We start from the raw sequence: 21859 nt of genomic DNA on the forward strand, positions 1-21859 counted from the left end.
TGGCAATCTGAAACACCACAGCTACGCTTCTAGTTCTATTGCGGAGCTCAGTCAGAGCTAGTGCGGGTACGTTTCCTTGAGCTGGAAGCGACACCTCCAGCTCGAGCGTACACGTACGCTGCGTCCCCTTTTCAGAAGCTCCTGCGGCACTTAGAAACCTAAACCCCACTGAAAGTCAGTAGCTCTTCAGCGCTTAAGTCACTTTTGAAAATGGGATTTGGGAGCTATAGCAGCTGGGGGGCCAGGTGGTTAAAGGTATCTTGGACACCTTTGATTTCAGTGCATGAGGTGCCTAAATCCTTTTAAGACTCTGGCCTGTGGGCATGTTTGAAGAGACTCTAAAAAGGGCAGCAAGTTGAAATTTTTGACCTGGCTCCTATTTAACTAGGTTACTTTCTGCCATGTGGGGAGGCTGCATGGGTGTAGCAGAAGGGACACTGATGGATACCCAGGCCTGGGCTGTATTCTCAACTCCACCCTGAATCACTATGACCTCGGGCAACCCACAACCCCTCTGCACCTCCTTGTGGATGAGACACAAGCTTCCTCTCTAAAGTAGCTTGGACATCAACAGCTGAAGCCCTGCATCTGTGCCATAGCCACCAAGGCAAAACACCCCCCTTGACTTGTTACTTCTGGGTTTGTTTGGGTTTCTTTTTTTTTTTCTGGGGGCGGGGTGGCAGGGGAAAGAAGTTATCATGAGGATACCTCAGATTCTTTCAGCGATCACCACTAAAAGTCTATGGGGAGAGGAGCATCAGACACCTTGGACTGTGTCACTCAGACAGCAAAGCAGGATAGACAGCAATAAAATGGAAAGGCAAAATTCCATGCAGATGAATGTGATTAGTCAGCAATAGAAGGGAGGCAAGCGATATTGTCCAGCAAGCCAAGATTGGCCTTAAAGGAGGCCCTGATGCAAGTGGAACTTGTAATTTTCACACTCCTCAGAGGTGGGAGTAGCCTTGGCTGCTGCGGGCCAGCACCCAAGCCTATGCGACGGCAGGGGAAACAGGGCTCCACTGATTCATTAGGATTTGCTAATCCGTGACATCATTTGTTGATTCCATCAGGTCCAGGCCACATCTCATAACTTTCTGCATGGTTGCTAGGGCGATGTACATAAACACTGCAAACTCCAGGCCCCGAGCAGGTCATTTATTTCAAATATTCCCAGCAGCTGGAACATGAGCCTGTTTGGGTGTCTGGAGCGGAGCATGAACAAATTTCTCAGTCTTTGGCACCCACCCCACCTTCTGTCCCCGCAACCCCAGCCCATTGCTGTGCTCCTCCCCATATAGTTTATGGCTCACTCGAGCTCACATTCCATAGAACATTGATGGGACAGGCTGCAAGGGAGGCAAGCTTTGCCCACATATGGTCAGAAATTAATATCTCTCTTTGAATCCCTGTTACCTGCAGCATGAGAAAGATGCAGAGATTAATTGCTACCATGTGTGCAGGCTGCCTTCACTTAGCATCATTTCATTAGCGCTTTCCTTTAAGTATAAAGAGATGGCACTGAGGGCTCCTGCCCCTCACTGATTACATTTGCTCCTTGCCCAGGCCAGAAGCAGTTTCTGGTGTATTGCAACCTTGATTTGAGCACAGTTTTACAGACCCTTTCTGCAGGCTGGAGTTGTCAGAGATAGTTTTCCTCTCGCACCCACCCCACCCAGTTTGGCAGCTGGCGCAAGAGGGTGCGAGGCTTGCCCCAGAGTAGTACAGGTGCGCTCAACCCCTGCCCAGTAAGTCGCATACACACTAGTCTACCAGGGAAAAACTGCCATTATAGCATGCTACAAAGGACTAGACAGAGCAACCACCTCAACCACCATGGCACTGGCATTGCAAGATGCCACTTCTGGGACCATGGAACTACCTTCTTTAGACAGGGCCTTCTTTCCAAGGCGTGAAACCTCTCCCCAAAGCCTATGTAGTGTCATTTCAAGTAGTCAGAGGGAGGGGTGGGCACTGATCATCCCAACTGCATCCCCTTTAGTGCTTTGAGCCAAAAATCAAAGCAGAACGGCTAGGACTGGTGAAAGGTGCTAGGTTAAGAGCCCTGTAGCTAAAAGGCCTCAGTGCATTGTGTGGGCAGAGGCAGTGTAAACTTCCACCCACTGCCCCTTGCAAATGCCTCAGCCTTGAGCTGGAGGACCACCAGACCACCAAATTAAGTCTTTGGCCTCCAACAGCCAACTGCAAGGACAGCTGTACCAGACTGAGACCTAATGGCAAATGGTCTCAGTTCATCACCACTAGGTCTGACCTAGGTAGGAGTCAGCGGCCTAGAGGGAAGAGGCTTTATGCATCCCACTACAGATTCCAGAGCCATCAGTCCCCTGCATCAGGGGCATGTGCTACATTAATCTACAGGGGCAAGGTGGTGCTCTTTGGCTTTCCCACCCCATCCGAAAGACCCTCATTTAAGTGAATGAGGAGAAACAGGAATCTCAATACTTCATGTAACCCCAAAACAGCCTGGCTGGAATAGGCCATGATCTTCTCTATTTATCCAGTTCCCTTCCCTCATTCCATTTCCTCCTCTGTGCCTCTCCACTTTTTCTTTACAACTTTCAAGAGCCCACTCAAGTAACCCAAGGAAAAAAAAAAAAAAAGATGTTCCCATATTTATGGTGTATTGCCCATTACATTTTGCTCATATACACTGCGATTCTTTACCCTTACACTACAGTGTGAATAAGGCACACATTTTAAAAAGAGTGAGGCGAGCTAGCCATTGGAACTTAAGGAATGTGGTGAATTCTCAGTCACTTAAAGTCCAAGTCAAGATTGCGTGTCTCTAAAAGATCATCTTTCCTCACTCAGAAGTTATGGGGTTGATACAGGAATCACTGGGTAAAACTCTCTGGCATGTGCTATGCAGGAAGTCAGCCTAGATAACGGGCCCTTAAGGCCTTAAAAAAAAAAAAAAAGCATCTATGAGTGAACCTGGGTTCATTTTAAGGAACTAAGTACAAGGCCAGTAACAAGTCTTCCCTGCCAAAACCGCCATCTCATCTCAGAGATATTCATTCCAACCACATGTGCAGTAGAGATTTCCAGGCATGACTGGCAGATGTGGGTCCCATAAGCATTAAGAAGTTAATGAGGTTGCCTAAACACACTGGTTAGCTGAAGATCCCCAATGCTTCACGGAAACAGAAGTGCTGCAACTCTCGTACATCACATCCCCACTCTCTAGGCCTGCCTCCTGCTGCCCTCCTCCTACTCGGTATTTGGAAGGAAGTTACATGTAACGAGAGGGCTGCAGGCTTGAGCCCAGGTGACAAACAACTGTGGAGACCTGAACTCAAATAGTATCTGCTGTCACAGGTGGAAACAGTGCAACACCACCATGATGCAACACCACAAGCTACCAAAGGAAACGGTAGATTCTCTGACTCTTGGAGTCTTCAATTCAAAGACTGGATGCCTTTCTGGAAGATCTGCTCTAACCCATCACATTGTTGGTTTCAATGCAGGGGTAAAACTTCCATGACTCATGATACGCAGGAAATCAGACTAGGTTATTTAATGGTCCGTTCTGGCCTTACAATATATTAAAAACAATAAAAATAAAATCTGAGCCATCTCAGCCTATAGCTGTCCATTATGTGCCTCTGCTAGGAAGCATGCAATGGATTGCAAGGAGCCCAGAGTCTGGACAACAGGGTGATGGGCTCCAATGGTCAGGTGGAGACCAGACCCTATGCCCCCAGTGCCACGTTTTTCTTCCATTAGCTACAATAAGATACTCCGGCCTTTCACCGATGCCACTTCAGATTCCTATCCACACAACCCCGTTCCCCTCTCACCTCTACGTCTCCTCCAACACAGCCAGGCACCTTGCTTTCAGAAGGGGAGCACCACCACAAGACCATACCAGGTGAGCTTGCATAAAAGCACAAGCGCAACTTGTAATGACAGCTCTGCAAGTGAGGGGGGATGGAAGAAGTTTGTCAACCTGAAGAGCAAGGATGGTCTAGGGGTTATAGCACTAGAGATTTGGGTTTAATTCCCAACTCTGCCACAGACTTTTTGGGTAGCCTCAGAATGGGCTCTGTAAAATGGGCATAACTCACGCTCTCATCTTTGTTTGTTTTGTTCAGACTAAACTCTTTGGGGCAGGTCTCTTGGTCTGTATATGTAGAGACCCGAGCACAATTGGCCTCTGATTTTGGCAGCGCTGCCCTAAGCACAAGTAAAACATGACTCCTGCTCAATATTTAATAAACTTTATTTCTGTATTGGGTTACTGAATATTATTTACAGCTGTAAAAGAGAAAGCGAAGAGTTTAAAACTGTACAAAGCAATGCACTGGGGACAGCGAAGAGGCAGTGGAGACAAAGGGGGCGCTAAAAGCACAAAAACAGGGCAGAAGTTGGCCACTTCCCAGGAGTAGTGAAAGACGCAGGTAGAGTTGAAGGCAATCAAGCGAGGCTCTGTACATGCTGAATTCTCTTGTGCAACTTTGTACCTGTCCCACCCTGTAACAGAAGCTTGTACAAATCCTTACATAAAAATCATCATCCAGGTTACATTAAAAAAAAAGAAAGAAAGGGGCACTTTGCACCCCCACCCAGTCTTGGCACCAATTCTGTGCATTAAAAAATATACTATGCCAGTAGATTTTTTTTTTTTTTTTTTTAAAAAAGGTACCCTACAGCAGCTGTTTAAAACAGGATTATACAAACACCACAAATATATATTAAACATTTTCAACAAATAAACTCATTTGTACCTGTACAAAACAGAAGCAAAAAAACCACACACATTGTTTTTCAAGACAAAAAAGAAATGTGCAAAATAACCCCAGAGAAGGCAGCTTAATAGCCTGCTATTTGGAGAGGCCAGCAGAGAGCAGCTCCTGTTGACAGTGGGGGACTGGGTCCTCTCTTTTTGGCTACTGAGGTGAGAATCTTTATTTGGGATGGGCAAGGATTTTGCCTTTTTTAAAAAAAACAAAAAAAAAAACCAAACGTCTCACAATGGTGGTTCTTCCCCTCTTTCCTTGTCTGTAATTCATGCTAGTTCCCTTTGCTGTCCATGCAAAGGATCAAAAGAGCACCGTCAAGCCTCCCGTCAAACTACTTTCCATCACATTACCCTCTAGATGTCTGGCCTGCAGAACATACTGTTCACACCCTTCCTCCTCTGTCATCCCTCTGTCCACTAGCAGGGATGAGAGAGAGGGTCGTTCCTGCCAGAGAGCAAGGAGGAGATTATCTTGATGGACAATGGCAGACTGAAAAGCTCTGATGTGAACTACTCCAAGCAGCTTATCAAAGCAGAAGATTCCCTGGCAGATCCACTTCAGGGGTGCTAACATGGAGTGGAATATGCATGATTCAGACATGGGAAAGGAGAGATCTGTGGTTGTAAAGGATCTGCAATCAACATAAATCGGTCTCGAGTGGCTGGCTCTCCATGGATGATATTGCATGCCAACGCGTCATGGGAGGGGGAAACTCACCACCAGTGGAGAGGGGGGGAGGGGGGAAATGGCACCTTATCTAAAAGCTGCAGGTTAAAGTGAACACAAGGAAAGAGGGGGGAGACACAGACATCAGAGGGGCTGCTCAATGGATTGGTTTCCCCATCCACCACAGGCTTTATCTGCCCCTAGCGTCACATCCAGTGAAAAGGAAGACAGACAAGATGCAGAAAAAATGGAGTGAGAGATGGAGTGTGATGGTGAGAGAAATGAGATTCAATCTACATAAAGTAACAATTAAGACAGGGTGAGACAGTATCGCGACATTGACATCAGCTACATAACCACCTTATCCAAGTTAAAAAAAAAGTGTCCATGTGGAGTTTTTTTGGTGTTTTCACTTCCCATTGAAGTGTTTTACGTTCTTGTTTTTCAGAAGGCCCCCCCATCTCATGCCATTCCACATCTAGCACCTGGCATTTGACATATTGCCATTCCCAACGCTTCCCCGTCCAAGCTTCATGTACTCTCCTTCAGCTGGCGTAAGGGGCAGAATTTGCTCCTGGACTGCAGGCATTCAAAGGATGCTCTACAGCGGTTTGCCAGGAGTTGGGAGGAAAGCAGCAAGGGATGTGCAGAGAGATTCTGCAAGGTTGTGTTTTTGGGGTGGTTTTTTTTGGAAGCATGCAGGGATGTGATGTGACCTTCATCAGCAAAGGTCATCTTAGTTGTGAAACAAGGATATTTGAAAACAGCCATTTAGAGGGCATATTTGGTTTTGGCATTGGAGGAAGGTACTGGGGCCGAGGATGTCCAAAACTAGTGACGATGGGGAGAGGCTGGCAGGACCACCGTCCAATGGGTCAGCGCCAAATCGTTAGCCGCTGTTTCAGTTCTCTCGGCATCCTCTAGGTCACTGGTAGAGAAGGTAGCTCTTGAGGGATGCTGGCAGCGGCAGCGCTTGGATCTCGCTCAGTCGGTCTTTGCCCAGAGCCAGCCGCACAGAACGCCGGCACAGGTCCATCAGAGGCAGTGGTTCGGCTGCAAGACAAAAAAGCCACACGTTAACTTGGAACACGAGTTAGAGCCCGGTGGCTGCAGTGCTAGTTACAGTAGCCGATATTCTCAAGAGGAGCTCGAGAGAAACTGAGGCCCTGGCCTGTTCGGGAGCCCCTGAATATCCATGACCCTCAGCAAGCGAGGCAGCAGTTCTAGGTTACTGTGCAGGGGGTCCCAGTAGGCCACGAAAGCTGTGAACTATCTGCTGCAAGCGCCGAAGGTGATGCATGCCCTAGAAATACCCATGGTCGGGTAAGAAAGGAGACCTTGGAATCCCCCATAAGTAATTAGGGAGGTGTAGCAGCATTCAGTTAAGGTGGGAGATGCCACATTTTTAGATACCACAATGTGGGAACCTTTGTGAAAGCTGTTTAAACACAGGACTGCATCTTGCAGCATGATTTTACCATTTCTAGATACCCCAAAGCCATGTGCTGTTCTTCACATTTCTAGGCACCCCAGAAGCCTTCACATGCTTACTTCTGACCTCCCCACCCCCAAAATACAGACAAGCCAGCTCCATCAAGCTTCACAAGTCACTATATTTGCCTGCCTCAGCAGAGATTTCCCCTTCAACCTGATCCAGCAGCACAAGACGGGACTACACACCTGCACCCATTAGTTCAGTATCCACGTAGCAGGTTTCATAGCCCTTAACAGTGAGCCAGCTTTATTTAGAGCTCACACAGCCAGTTCTACTGGGGTGTCTTTCTATGCATCCTTGGTAGATTGGGCAAGTTCCTTGTGCCAGCACGGCATCCCCCACGGTGGGCCTAAAGAGGTCCTATTAGTTAACACTCCTGAAATGCAAGCGCCATGCGATGAAGGGTGCAGGTGTCCTGGCTGCTAAAGCCAGTGCTTGCACTGAACACACATCACTGATGTGAGTAATAATTTCTCTTCTGCAGTCAACCCTGCCCACCTCCCCACCCACCCCCAAAAACCATCACTGCAGCAGATCTCTAGCCAGTTTCCCCTCCAGGGAGATTTTTCTAATGAGATAGCTCAAGACCTCAGTCTCCATCAGAGGTTAATGGTAGCCACCCTGAGAAAAATTCAAAGCCTAACATGAAGACACCCCCAAAGAGCAAGTTGAGCTCACTTGCCTAGGTCAGGACTTCAGCATCTAGGGGTAGATGAGAACCAAACCACCTACATAATGTCTCCAGCAAACCAGGCTTAAATACCTATATTTAAGGGGGCAAGCCCACGTAAACCCTAGAGAGTGTTCCCAGAGAGTCTCCCCCACTGCGGACAGAACATGCTCTACTGGAAGATCTGCAAGTACGATTCTTGCAAAAATGCTTTAATAATACAGAAAGGAGAAAGCGCAAGAGTGGCTGGCTTCACTAACCAGGATTAAGACCCACGAAAGGGGAAAAGCCAGTAGTCAAAAGCCCAGCTTCATTTTAGCTCCAAAGTTACATTTTCAGGTGAGGCTTGACAGACTCCGGCAGTACCCCAGCAATGAAGAGCTGGGGAAACGTTTTTCACTTCAAACAACTGCATCTGCACCTAGGGCTCCATACCTGTCCATGCAGCAGGGAGCTGCTGTCTCTAGTTCTCAGGAAGGAAGAGGATCTACAAAGGCCCAGTTTTCAGCACAGTGAGCACAGGAAATCGAGATTAAGATTTGATATTTTAGAGACAGAAGATCCAAATTGCCATCTCCCTACCTCCCAGGTTACAATTCTGCTGCCTAAGAAAATTCATAGCCCTGAAAAAGTTCGGGATTCTATAGGCCAAACTCAAGAACACTCTGCATTCAGATGCATGAACAGCAAGTAGGAGATGCGACTTGCGTGCACGAGCAGTCACACAGACTAAAATTAATATTGACTAGGACTATTTCACTGCTCTCCAGAGGAAAGACTGGCTTCTTGTGCTCTGACGGAGCAGACAGCAGGAACCAAAGTTACAGCTGCACACAAGGAGAAGAATCTGAATTTCAGGACTTTTTCTTGATGAAGTTTTCCAAGCTCATCTGGACAGCACTGTAAATAAGGGTTAAAGGTTTTCAAAAGGGACGAGGCGTGACTCAGTTTTGGGCTGTCTCACTTGACACTTAAGGGGGTATGATTGAGAAAAAAAAAAGCTCAACAGGGTCTAAAAATCCAGGCTCCAGCTGGAAACCCAAAAACAGGGACGTTGCAAATCTTGGCCAATAAGTGCCAATTTTTCAGGAGTTGACTACAGATTAATGCCAACTCTGGAACAAGCCAAAATTAAGCTATCGGCCCTGTTCATCCTGCCACCAGATGGGAGGCAAAGTTTCCCCCCCCGCCCGCAATTTTCTGACCTTAAGGGTCACTGCATTCATGCTCCCTTCCAGAATCATTCCAGGGAAGAAAAAACAAACCAACCAAACGAACAACCCTCTTGCATCTCTCCTCCAACTCTTCCCACTCCATAAGAGTTTTAAGATCCATCCTTCCCTTTCTGTCCAGAGCAACGCTCAGTCAGGTCTCCTCCCACCCCATTTTCAGATTACTGTAGCCATTGCTTCCACCTTTTAGCCTCCCAATACTCATCTCAATCCATTCACAGGACAGCTTGTTACGATCACCCTCTGCTTTCCCATGGACAAAACTGTGGTAGAGTTTTCCTAGCAGCTCGGTTGGAATCCCTTCATAGACTCCAAGGCCAGACAGGACCACTGGGAACATCTAGTCTGACCTCGTGTGTAACACGGGCAAGAGAACTTCCCTGAAATAATTCTTAGGGCATAGTTTTTAAAAAGGCATCCAGTCTTGATTTCAGAATTCAGTGTCCTGCATGTCAGATCAAGTTCAAGATTCCAACCCTTCCTTCCAAGGTTGTACACATCTCTGCTCCGCCCCCATGACACAGCCTCTCCGCCTAGCCAGCGATGCCAGCCTTGTCCACCGATTGGTCTCTGCTCTTTCCACTAGAATCTACGCCTTTGTCCATGCTGTCCTCTATGCAAGGGCTTCCCTGCACTAAGCCTGAAGGTCCCTATCCCTCTCTCGACACACAGCTCAGCTGCAGTGCTGATAAATCAGCTAATTAACGGCTATGTGGCGAGGCATATGGGGACATGACTCTTTATAAGTCATTTTAAAAGGCAAGGGTGCATACTGTGCATTTGATTCTCACTCTACTTCCTGCTTCAGGCCCCACCCCAGTGCACTTCATTTGTCCCTTTGCCCGTAAGCTCTTCAGGGCAAGGACTGGGTCTTTGTTTATACAGCATTCAGCACAATAGGGCCCTGACCCTCCTCCTTGGGGCCTGTGGCATCACTGCAACAGAAACATGCCAATGCCATGGTCTTCAAAAGAAGATTTGGATGCAAACTAATCCAGTTAAATTGCATTAACTACATTAGTTTGGATAACCCAAACAGTCCCGTAAAGATCACCCAGCTTCCACAGGAGCCAGAAGTGAGCTTCTGTTGGCAGGTGAAAGGAACACCCAAAAGAACCACCCATGCTTGTATCCGAACCGCTGACTCAGAGAACGCAGCCACTGCTCAGAGCAGGTTCATGAGCATGGTGTCATTCGACCCAGGATCATTACTAAGTACTCCAGTGCAACTCCACCCAGGAGCTGTTCCATCTGTGCCTGGTAGCTGGTGTCTGACCATTTCTGACCCGGTTACCATTCTCCACGGTCAAGGCTAGGCTCCAGTAGCCCCATATCGAGTACGTTACATCTTGGAACCCGCTCCAACTGAAGCAGAGACAGAATATGCCTGTTCGCTTGCTACGTGGAGTTCTGTGCTGAAAACTCCAGTCTATATTGGCTACCTATTGGCTTCACCCCGATGGCACTGAATGGTTTGAAACCCAGCTACCCGAGCAACTGCCTCCCCCCTAGGCCATGCTGGATAGCAAATGTGCTTGAGCTGGAGTCCCTTCTGGTGGAGTGGCAGGGCACCATTGCCAAGAGCTCTCTATTCCAAGGCTTGATCCCGTGCCCTCCAGGGTTGGGCACCCTTCCGGACCTGCTCCAAGCCAGCCTGTTTAGAGACAAGGATGCCGGGAGGAAGTGGCTGCTGCGGGGCCATCTGGTTTTTAGGTGGCAGTGTTTAGTTGTGGAAGGCAGTCTATATGGAAAGCATTGACATTATGCATTTTCAAGTTTCAGCACCAGCATCCTGAAGGGACACCTAATGCATGGAGATTAGACACCTGACCTTTACCCGGTGCCTTTCCCTACTTCATACATGCACCTGCCCTATGCCTGGACCCTCAGAGCTAGTGCAAGTGAAGGGCTCTTGCTCATTTATTAGCCTGTCAAGTAAATACAAAGCATTCCCAACCATGGTCTCTGGTTGAATCCTTTCAGATACAGAAGACTTGATAAGGTGATTGGCAAAGACCACAGTGCAGACAAGAATCTGTGTTCCTGTGTCACAAAGCTCAATTTAGGCCACCTCAAAATTAGACCAGTCTAGTCCCATCACTGTTTAGGAGGAGAGGGATACATCTCTGCCCGTCTGCTCCTGGGTGTCATTTGAAGTGCCTGTTTTGTCTTACCTACTTCTGCATGGTTTGGGACCTAGGTACCCAGGAGACCAACCATCCCCATAAAGTGCTGCAGCAGCAGCTACCAGGCTTAGCTGGAAAGCTCTCTCCAACCAACACCACCTGGAAGTGAGGAGTGAGTTTTGGGAAAAGGGTCCTGGGCCATGGAATTCTCCTCGCTGATGTGCAGGGCAAAGCCTTCCTTTGAGCTAAGCATTTGCTTGATGTGGGTCACAGCTAGGTCAATGTTTTGCTGTGATATGTACCGGAGTGGGGGGGGAAGGGGGATCATTACGGAGATTGCAGTTACAGTGCACTGAAAGTGTAGAGTAAAAATACATGAGTTTGGATATGTTTAATCCGCAGCTGTCCCTGTAGTCACGTAAATGCTCAGAGCTTGCTACATACCCAACTGCACCACTGGCCAGGTTTGCTCAGAGCCCCTCTACAGTAAAATTTGAAAATCAAGAGACTCAACGGTAGGTGTTTACAGCAGGGCAAATTAGGAGAAGTGAGACTTATCACACACATCCCCAGAATAAAATTAAAACTGGCAGGCCAAACATTACACTCCAATGCCTGTGACTCAGCACCAGCTCTGTGTCAGGCCAGGAATACCCTACTGCATGTAGATGGGTTGCCAGGTTTGGCTAGATAATAGAGCAGCAGAAACACCAAAGCCGGAAGATTGAGTCTCTGCAGTCCAACCTAGGTAGCAAAAACTAGGAGGAGTTTTAATGCAGAGCGAAAACAAAAAAAAACCCTTCACTGTTCAAAAACATTGTGCCTTTTGGTCTGTTTGTACAACCCCTAGTACAAACAGAATCCTGCTCCATGAAAGGGGCTCCCGTGGGATAGGGGGGACTACAATACAAACACCACCCACTGCCTTAATTTAATAGCTACAATGGCAAGGAGAGTCAAGTCTGCATTATTAGGCACTTGCATTTCATTCTACAGAAGTGAACTATACTGCTTAAAATTAATTCATTAATTAATACTATACTCAATTCTGAAAGGGCTCCATCATTGCACTGGGTGACCTTTGCATGGCTTCAATGAAGAGTAAGTATATTTACCCCCCCAAATACAGGAAGAAAGTATTCTGCAACACCTTGCAACAATATAAGACAGATGTTACTCTGGGGCTTGGGGTGAACATGCGATCCCTTCCCTTATTAAACCTGACAAATTTCAGTAGCAGCAAATGCAGATTAAGCCATTCCTCCTAATGGACTAATTCACGTTCTGGTGCAATTGGGAACCTCTGTCCCAAAGACAGAGAGGCTTTTTTTCCATGACCAATTTGAACTTGGGAAGCTTGTACTAAGCTTGGTGACCAATGGCCATCCTGAGTTTACACTGAGCTGTCAGAACTACCAAGGGTTTCCTGGCTCCCAACCCCACTCTGTTTAACAGCGTTCTTTAGCCTTGAAGGGAAAAGGACAGAAGCTAGTTGCTGAACAAGATGAGGTTCCAGGCTAATGACTGCACAGCTTCCTACGCACCTGTCTGCAGAGCGAGTTTAAAACTTGTTTTCCTACATAAAGGGTACATGGACGAGAGGTCACCTTTCAGGTAGAGTGCTACAGGATTTTGCCTCGTCCATTGGCCTAAATCCATAGCAAGGCACTGGAGACTCTGGCAATAAGGAGGAAGACGAGAACATCATCTTTCCAGACAGACTTAATGCAGATGGCTGGAGTCCCAGCAGTAGGTTTCCTCTCCGCATGGCTGCCCAAAATCTACAGTTTCCACCCTATACAGTCACCTACTTACTATCAAGCTGCATTCCTAATTTGAGGCACCGTATGCTGATGGGTAGCCAGACCAGTTGGGGTTACCCTGCTATAGGGACAATCTGGCGGACTGGTAACTGCACCAGATCCACTCAGAAACAATACTACTCTTTCCAAAGACAGCCCATCAGAAGAGACTAATCTGAAGTAGAAACCCCATCCTCCCCCAAACCCTTTGCTGCCCTAACAGGCCCTGCTGTCCCAACAGTCATTTCGGTTTGCACGAGCCAGAGTTTTCAGGTACCTAGCTATTGGAAAGGGAGTGTGGATATGTGGTTCAATCTCTTCAGCGGGGCTAGGAAGGCATGCAGAGATCTGCATTTTCAGAACAAGCTGCAGAGGGTTATACTCACGATCAAGCCCGTTCAAGTAGCGCATGCGTATTTCACAGTGCCCCCACACTGCGCTTACAACTGGATACAGTTTTTTCCCTTTAAGTCCCCGAAAAGCAACACCCATGTATTGCCCATCTACAATGAAGCTCAAGGTCCCATCATCCATGTCCAGGACCACCAGGAAAGAGTCCGGCACAATGAAAGTCTCATCCGGTTCTAAGAAGGCAGGGTAGGTTTTACTCGGCTGGTTCTTGCCATCGTGGTATAGTCTGTTCCGCCCAAGGTCCCAGCCCCAGGATTCATGGTTATTTCCTATCAGGGTCGTGTACCCTACAGAATGCAAGGGCGCGTCTGCCGTAGCCACTCCTACCACGGCATGCGTGCCCCGCTGCCTCATGGCCCACGTGATCTGCCACACATGCAGTCCCCTCGTATATCCAACTTTGCCTCGGATGGCATCTGTGCTCTGAGCCACCGGATGCCGGTGAAATATTAGTTTGTCGTCCTCTTTCACAAAGACATTCAGCGAGCGGTCGTCGTTGTTCCACGAGTGCAGTAGCTGGACCTCGTATGAGACCGGAGGCATATCCAATAGCAAGTCCAGGCGTGTGGGCTTGCAGTAGTCCAGCCCCTGGAGCTCCTGCTTGAGGGGCCTGTATGCAGGGTCTCTCATATCCACAGTCTTTATCCCGCCAGTGACCTTCTGACCCATCTTGTGTTTTGAATTCAGGTATTTAGAGACTCCCAGGGCAAGCTCATCAATTACCCTCCGGCTGTCATTCAGCCCTGCAGAAGAGATTGCTAGGAGACCTTAACAAGATGTGCACTGGTCAGTATTGCCTAAGAAAAAGAAGGAAAAGAAAAACAAAAGGAGGAGAGTTAAACATTAGCACACAACCTGTAAACAAAATTTCCAGCACCCGGTTGTCTGGGCAAACAGACCAAAGGTCACACCTAAGGGCACTCACATGCACCCTGCACAGCCAGAGACAGGACCACCACACACTGGAAGGTGCAGCGTGTTCTAGAAGGAACCTTTAAGTTCTGTCTACACTGCAGGACTAGGTGTGACTGCAGCATACCTTGACCTACCTGAGCTAGCTTTAATCTAGCTAGTGAGAGCACCAACAGCAGTGAAGCCACTGCAGCACGGAGGCTTACGCCTGTCTGGGACCCTGGGTACTTACCCAGGCAGTGAGCCAATGCTGAAGTCTTTGCTGCTGCAGCTTCACCACTATTAGGACTTGCACTAAGCACTAGCTGAATTAAAGCTCTCTCAGGTCGGTCTCCACATGATGCAATTTCACCTCTGACTGCAGTGTGGACATACCGTAAGGGCTGGGAGTTTGCCAGGCAATTCACGTGGGTGAAGTTTAAATTTTTCCAGCTTCCTTATTAAGCACACCCAACCTCCCACGAGCTACAAGGACGACTATGTACTGTGATGTACAATGCATAGAGAAACCCAGACTTTGGCCCTTTGTGGACGTCATTAAAAACACTGACAGGTTTCAGAGGAGCAGCCGTGTTAGTCTGTATTTGCAAAAGGAAAAGGAGTACTTGTGGCACCTTAGAGACTAACCAATTTATTTGGTAATAGCTCATCTTAAGTGATCGCTCTCCTTACAGTGTGTATGGTAACACCCATTGTTTCATGTTATCTATGTATATATATCTCCCCACTGTATTTTCCACTGAATGCATCCGATGAAGTGAGCTGTAGCTCACGAAAGCTTATGCTCAAATAAATTGGTTAGTCTCTAAGGTGCCACAAGTCCTCCTTTTCTTTTTATTAAGAACACTGAAGCTGTGGTTTTCCCTTGGGTTACAAGGACTGGACCACCCTGTTGTCACTGGACCATGATAAAGCTTTTAGACACAGGGCTTCTCTAATATGCTGCCTCCCCATAGGTATCCCCTGCATTTAATCTCCAGTCACTCCTGCTAAGTACTCTATTGTATGCTGCATACATAGGCACAAGAGTTACAGCTTGATACAGAGATACTGGCAGAGATTAAGAAATTCCTTGATGGCCCTGAACAGGCCATTGAGTTGTAGCAGATACAGCTTTTAGCAAGCATAGCCTTGCTTCATCTCAGCCCCAACCGATACTCTCATGGATGCAAGCTGCACGAGACACCCCAGCCACTGCCAGGACCATCCACCTGTGTGTATCTTTCCAGATACTTATAAAGGCCCTGGAATTGCATTCCAGCTGGACAACAGTCAAAGCAATCTCTACAGTTGCCCAGAAAGGAGCCAACACACACAAAGCATTTAACATTCTGCAAAGAAAAATCCCTGAACAGCCCCAGACAACTACTGCAGCTATTTGAGCCCTTGTAGCAAAGCGATTCCCAGAGGTAGGCCCAAGTTCAGTTGCGTTTAGTGCCTAGAAGGAGCTTGCTTTCATCATGCAGGGTGAGACTGCTTTGGTGGGAGAACTGAGCTTGCTTATTTGGACTTGGTTACTCAAGCTTAAAGGCAAGGTCCAGGGATTACTGCAAGTTCGGTATTTAGATTGTTCTTAGCAGCACAAGCCTCCTGTATCCCGACCCCCTGGTCTTATTTTGCAATAGATAAGACAAAACCAACCTCCAGACAGAGGCAGTTGCCACTAAATAATAAAGGTGGCTGAAGACTATCCCAATCTGCGAAGAGGTCTAGCACTTGCTGGGATATTACAGGGCTGGCTGGCCGAGCCTGCTGTCTATGCTACCCTGCAGGAGTTTCGCACTGTGCGTCCCACTCGCTGGTTCAGGAAGGGTTGAGAGCACAGCAGAGGAAGCACACGCTCATGTGAGGTGGGGAAGTGACTTGCACGGATTTCCCTGGAGTAGCTATAGCCGGCCAAGGGCGCCGGATCCAGCCTTCCTTGGCTGGCTGCCGTGGGTGACAAGGCTCTGGGGTGGGAGGGAATCCTCTGGGCTCTAAGCACCCTCTGGAGAAAAGATTACACAATGCAAACACACAGGCCAGGTTGGCTCATTGCTCTGGTACAGCCTCGAATAGCTTTTCCTTCCTCAGCTCCACTCTAAAACGCAGCTCCTGAAAAAGCTTTAAACATGGCTACTTCCCAAGAGCAATAAAGCTATTTCAGTGATCAAACAAGGGAGAGGGCCAGGCAGTAAGGGAAAGCCCCAGATGGCGAGAAACTGTTCACTGAACAGCGGGCAGAGTTCGAGAGCATACCCTCCGCTGGGACAGGTCTGGAGAGGGATCTGTCCCCTGGGCCCCCGGCACTTCCCTAGTCCGACCCCTCAATACTGTGAAGTACCTTGGAAGCGTCCGGATTTTGCTGAGCTGAAGGAGCAGGCAAACAGGCTCGGCCCAGCCTCAGGAGGCCCACATTCCAGCAACGCTTGGCAGCAGAGCTCCCATTGAGTTACTGGAATCCAGACAGCAGTTACAAAAACCCTCCTTGTACGTTTAGTCTCAAATTCTCTGCATCACTGGGGCAGCTGCTCTTCCCAGGGAGACAGAAGCAGACTCCGAGTCCAGAGAAAGGAGCAGGATTCTTCGCACAGCTTCACAGTTTCCTTCCAAGCTTCAGACAGACTCATTTCGAGAGGAGCCAATCTGCTTAGAGACCAGCTACCTTCATGCACTGTTCTGTGGCCTTGTGTCCACCCAAGCAAATCTGCTCTAACTCAGCTACACAAGCAACCCTCTGTTTATGAGCCACCAGAGCAGGGGCAGCTATTAGGAAAATAAAAATATAGGAAGGGAGGGAACCAGCTTTCTAAGAAAAAAAAGTGTTGTTTTAACGTTTCCTGGAGTGAGGCAATCACCCAGAATTCCTGCCAGCTACAGTCACAACCGTTACTCATGACCAGGACCTCATCTGGCATGGAAAAATCACGGTGCATGAATCAGATCTTGTATAAAAAAAATATAGATATAAGGTTACCGGACATAAGCAGCAGCACTTCAGTTAGAGGCAATGGGGGGAGGCTGTAATGGGCATCATCACCACGGACAGACTGATCAGCTTCCCCTAAGCTTTATGCTAACAAAGTTGCCGAGACTACTCTGCTGTTTTAGGTGCCTGTGGTCCAGGGGTTGCTGCAGTTCTGTGGCTATTTGCCTAGCGTGCTAAACCACACACACGGTTTGTCAAGTTTTCTGAGACTAACCAAAGTTCCATCTCCAAGAAGTTAGCACCACAGCAGGCATAGTACACTGGCCATGAAGATCTTACACATTTCTCTTCTGCCTTGGACCGGTGAGCTGACTGTCAGACTCTTGGAGGTTTGCTCTTAGGGAACAAACCACTCCCAATCAAGCCTGCCCTAGTTTGTTAGACAGCGATGGAAGAAAAACCAGCTGCCTCGGAGAATGGTTTCTGCCTTTCGATGCGCAACCCATTTTCTGCTACGGTTTTGCACCGGCCGCACGCGTCACCATTTAAGAGACAGTGTCAATGAAACAACAAGACCTATCCTACATCTCAAGTACTATATTGGGCTCTCTTCAGGGACCTCTGCTCTATGGGGCAGAAGTGCTTTAAACTCCAGGGCTGTAGACCAGGGTTGATAACATTGGTGATAAAAAACTTGAAATGGAGGATAATTACTATAAAAGTCAATCATCCAGTATTATCCACAGGGGGACCCAAAGACAAGCTAGGGAACTTGCAAGGACAGCTTAAATCACACTCCAGCATTTACTGACTGGCTAAGCATAAAAGTCATCAACTAATTGCAGAACAAATTTTAGTGATGTTCCCCTTTCTTTGGCTCAATGCTTCTTTTTAAAATGTGTGCCTCATTCTTTCCAGGAATCTCATTTTGATTTGTTTAAAGCACTCCCCGAATAGGTCCGGAAGTTTCACAACAATTTATGCAAGGTCCGAGAACAAAGTCAAACTACTACACTCCAGACAGGCTATGAGGAACCCCACAGATTCATAGACATGCCCCACCCACTCCATCCTTCAACCCACTGTGCTCTCTGGTCATGAGCTGTGTAGTGCACGATACATGTTAAACCTGGGCCGTCTGAACAACCAGGAGGAGAAGTTCTCAGGAAGAGAGGCTCTCACCCAAGAGGTCCTCCCACCAGCTCTCCCTGCGCAGTCTAAAGCCAGAGGACTGCTCAAATGGCAGTGTTATCACACAGACAGGTCCTTTCAGGTAGTCACATTCCAAACCACAGGGGGCTTTAAAAAGGTCAAATCCTACGACAAACTCCACCCAAAAGCTAAGTGGGAGGCAGTGCAAGTCTGCAGAGTATCAGCATGCGTGGGCTCTGCACAAAGCAAGGACTCGGTGCTGGGAGCTTTACAAAGGGGTACAGAGACACTGCTGGTGCCACTGCCCCAACCCCACCCCAAACTGCGGTTATCAAGTTTGCGGTAAGTCTTGCCCGGAGCTCTCAAGGGTTAAAGCCAATATTAAGAGATGTATTGAGGAAAAAGCAGAACCTCTCCACTTCGTTTGTCTCCACTTGCTCTGGGACAATGTCACCAAACACGGAAGCAGGAGGAGGGGATGTTCGGACAGGAAAGCACCTCCAGTTTGGACCCCTACGATGCACTCATTGCATGGAGCCTAACAGCAGGGTCGTACTGGTGTCAGCGCAGACAAGAGATTGGAACTGAAAAGGAACCAAGCCCTGCAGAAAGGGAAAAGCCAAAGGCACCTCTAGCCAGCTCTGAAAGGTTCTGGACAATTGAAGTTCAAAGCCACGCACAGCTGCTCTGGCCATGCTGAGCTGCAAAGCAATGGAGGACACCTCCCAGGTCACCAGGCACAGAGGCCCCAACATGCTTTTCTCCATTTCCTGGCTTCCCATGTAAGTTTTGCTCTATGGTGGTTGGTTTGAGGGAGAGTTTACTCTGGCTCACTCTCTTCCCACAGTATTTACACAGAGTTTCTACGGGGGAAGAGGTCAGGCATCTATAAAGCACCCAGAGTATGAGGAGAAAGTCCTGGCCCCACCCCAAAGAGCTCAGGATCTGGAGACCCCATACAGAGGGGCAGCGGGAGAGGAGATGCTGTGCACAGGCACTTAAAATCATTCTTTTAAAATCTTGGTTAACTGCCTGGTATGACCCTTGTCATCATTCTTTAACACTGGCTTATGTCTTTCTTTTAAAAAAAACCAAAAAAAAAAAAACAAAACTGATTTTGCAAGTCCTTTTGGTTTGTTTTAGGGATTAAGTCAACACTGTCCCTCTTCCTACTTGTTAGAGACCCGGAACTCATCACGACCAGGGCACTGGACTGGTGTGTGGAGTCCTGGTTCTAGTCCCAGCTCTGCCCCCAATCTGTCCTTTGGGCAATTGACTCCCCTCTCTCTCTACCTGCAATTCCCCTATCACTCCTTTGTTTTGGCCAAGGCCTCACTGTCTGCACAGCGCCTAGCACAATGGAACCTGGTCTCAACTAGGGCTTCTAGAAGTAGATATACACACCTGCTGACACGGCCCAGCGGCAGGTGTGTGTTTACCACATAGACATGCCAAAGGGCTACTTCAATCCAAAGCGACAATAATCCTTCCTTTTCTCAGCAGTCAGCACCGTCCAGGAGCACAAAACCTCTGTTACGCTGGACTGAAAGCGCAGCCAACTGTAGTAACACTAACCTGAAGGGAAAGCACACCACTCAAGTTCCCCTGTGAAACTAGTGCAACTGAAATCTGCACAACAGTTAAGCTTTGATCTCAGCAGAAAGTTATCAGCACTGTTTTTATTCTCAGTCTGCTCACAAAGGGAATCAGAGGGCAACCTCAGGGGAGAGAGTCCTGCTACTCCCCCAATGCACAGACACCCCCTTCACTCAGAAATTCTCCGGAGGCCCAACTACTGCCGCCAACAATTAATCAACTCTTTGAAACAGCAAGCTCACCTACCTGCCAGAAAGAGCCTTTGCCTGCTGCCCTGGAAGCCAGTCGGTGTGCAGCAAGCGCTAGCCAGCCCCAGAACTTGGCTTGGCAGCTGCTAAGTAGCACACAGGGACTGCTGCATTAGTAACCCGGTTTACGCTAGTTTTGAAGTGTTGCAAGTCAGCCCAGCAGACATGGGTAGGCACAATCATCATTGCCCAGCACCAGTTTTTGGCACTGGTTGCCGCCCCTCTTCAGTCTTGACTCACAGACCACAAAAAGAGGTTGCCCGAGGGGGCAACTTCCCCCAACCCCACCCACTGGCAGAGGCAGCTTGACGAGAAAGGTTCAGTTGCTGGAAAGGCTGTTACAGTCCCTCTGCAGAAAAGTGAAACTGCCTTAGCACGTGAAAGCAGGAGGAAAGCAATAGAGAGATGGCACATGTCCTAGCAGACAGACTGAGCAAGAAAATCCTCTTCCAGAACAGAGGCCCTGACAAGCAGCTGTATTCTACAGATCTGCAGGGGATGGGGAGAACAAGCCTCTTTAAAGCCTAACAGAGCAGTACTCCACCAAAAGCAATGCTGGCAACCCACGTTCCTAAGCCAAGCACCAGATTCTTCTGCAAAGTTATGGACCCTATGCCTACAGACTTCTGCAGCTACATCCCAGTTCTTCTAGATGCTGAGAGAGAGATTTACCTACCCTCATTCCTCTAAGAGGGGTCTCCACTACAGGTACGAGGAGGGGTATCTTTTCAGAAAGACCCATTTTATGGCACTGCTAGGAACTGGAGCAGTTTAAAAGCCAGCTGTTTTACAAGATGGAATTTTCGGAAAACCCCTGCTCAGGAGATGGCCTAGGAACAGTTCTCCCAGCAGAAGCTTTGCAAAAGCAGTGCATTTTGGGTAGGACGTGAAATGCACTGCAGGCATCTCACGTGCTGTAGTTCATTCTCCAACTGTTCAATTCTCCAAACACAATCACAGCAGGGCTGTGAACTTGAATGAGCCAGTGCCCTGAATTAGCTAAGCCCACCCTCGTGCCCAATGTCTCTATAAAACCACAACTGAGGAACCACCTGTAGGAATCCAATCTCCAAGTTAAGTTTCCACTCTCAGCCTACCCAACACAGCTGTCATAAATATAAAGGGAAGGGTAAACACCTTTCAAATCCCTCCTGGCAAGAGGAAAAACCCTTTCTCCTGTAAAGGGTTAAGAAGCTAGGATAACCTCGCTAGCACCTGACCAAAATGACCAATGAGGAGACAAGATACTTTCAAAAGCTGGAGGCGGGGAGAAACAAAGGCTCTCTGTGTGTGATGCTTTTGCCAGAGACAGAGCAGGAATGGAGTCATAGAACTTAGGAAGTAATCTAGCTAGATATGCGTTAGATTCTGTTTTCTTTAAATGGCTGAGAAAATAAGCTGTGCTGAATGGAATGGATATTCCTGTTTTTGTGTCTTTTTGTAACTTAAGGTTTTGCCTAGAGGGATTCTCTATGTTTTGAATCTAATTACCCTGTAAGGTATTTACCATCCTGATTTTACAGAGGTGATTCTTTTACTTTTTCTTCTATTAAAATTCTTCTTTTAAGTACCTGATTGCTTTTTCATTGTTCTTAAGATCCAAGGGTTTGGGTCTGTGTTCACCTATGCAAATTGCTGAGGATTTTTATCAAACCTTCCCCAGGAAAGAGGGTGTAGGGTTTGGGAGGATTTTGGGCGGAAAAGATGTTTCCAAGTGGGCTCTTTCCCGGTTATAAATCTGTTAGACGTTTGGTGGTGGCAGCAATAAAGTCCAAGGGCAACAGTTTGTACCTTGGGGAAGTTTTAACCTAAGCTGGTAAAAATAAGCTTAGGGGGTTTTCATGCAGGTCCCCACATCTGTACCCTAGGAGTTCAGAG

At 47.9% G+C, this 21859-nt stretch overlaps 1 protein-coding gene across 1 annotated transcript in view; it reads right to left on the reverse strand.

The window, feature by feature from the left end:
* Window positions 1-4251: 4251 nt before the first annotated feature.
* The window catches only part of SPSB1 (splA/ryanodine receptor domain and SOCS box containing 1), a 68470-nt gene continuing 50862 nt past the window's right edge, over window positions 4252-21859 (reverse strand). The window contains exons 2-3 of the mRNA XM_074934116.1: window positions 13141-13962; window positions 4252-6482 (exon numbers count right to left, since the gene is read on the reverse strand). Coding sequence (XP_074790217.1) covers window positions 6355-6482; window positions 13141-13834 — 822 coding nt within the window. The 5' untranslated portion in view covers window positions 13835-13962 and the 3' untranslated portion in view covers window positions 4252-6354. The remainder of the gene's footprint in view (window positions 6483-13140; window positions 13963-21859) is intronic.

This window comes from Natator depressus, chromosome 18 (genome assembly GCF_965152275.1).
Source record: "Natator depressus isolate rNatDep1 chromosome 18, rNatDep2.hap1, whole genome shotgun sequence".
Lineage (NCBI taxonomy): Eukaryota > Metazoa > Chordata > Testudines > Cheloniidae > Natator > Natator depressus.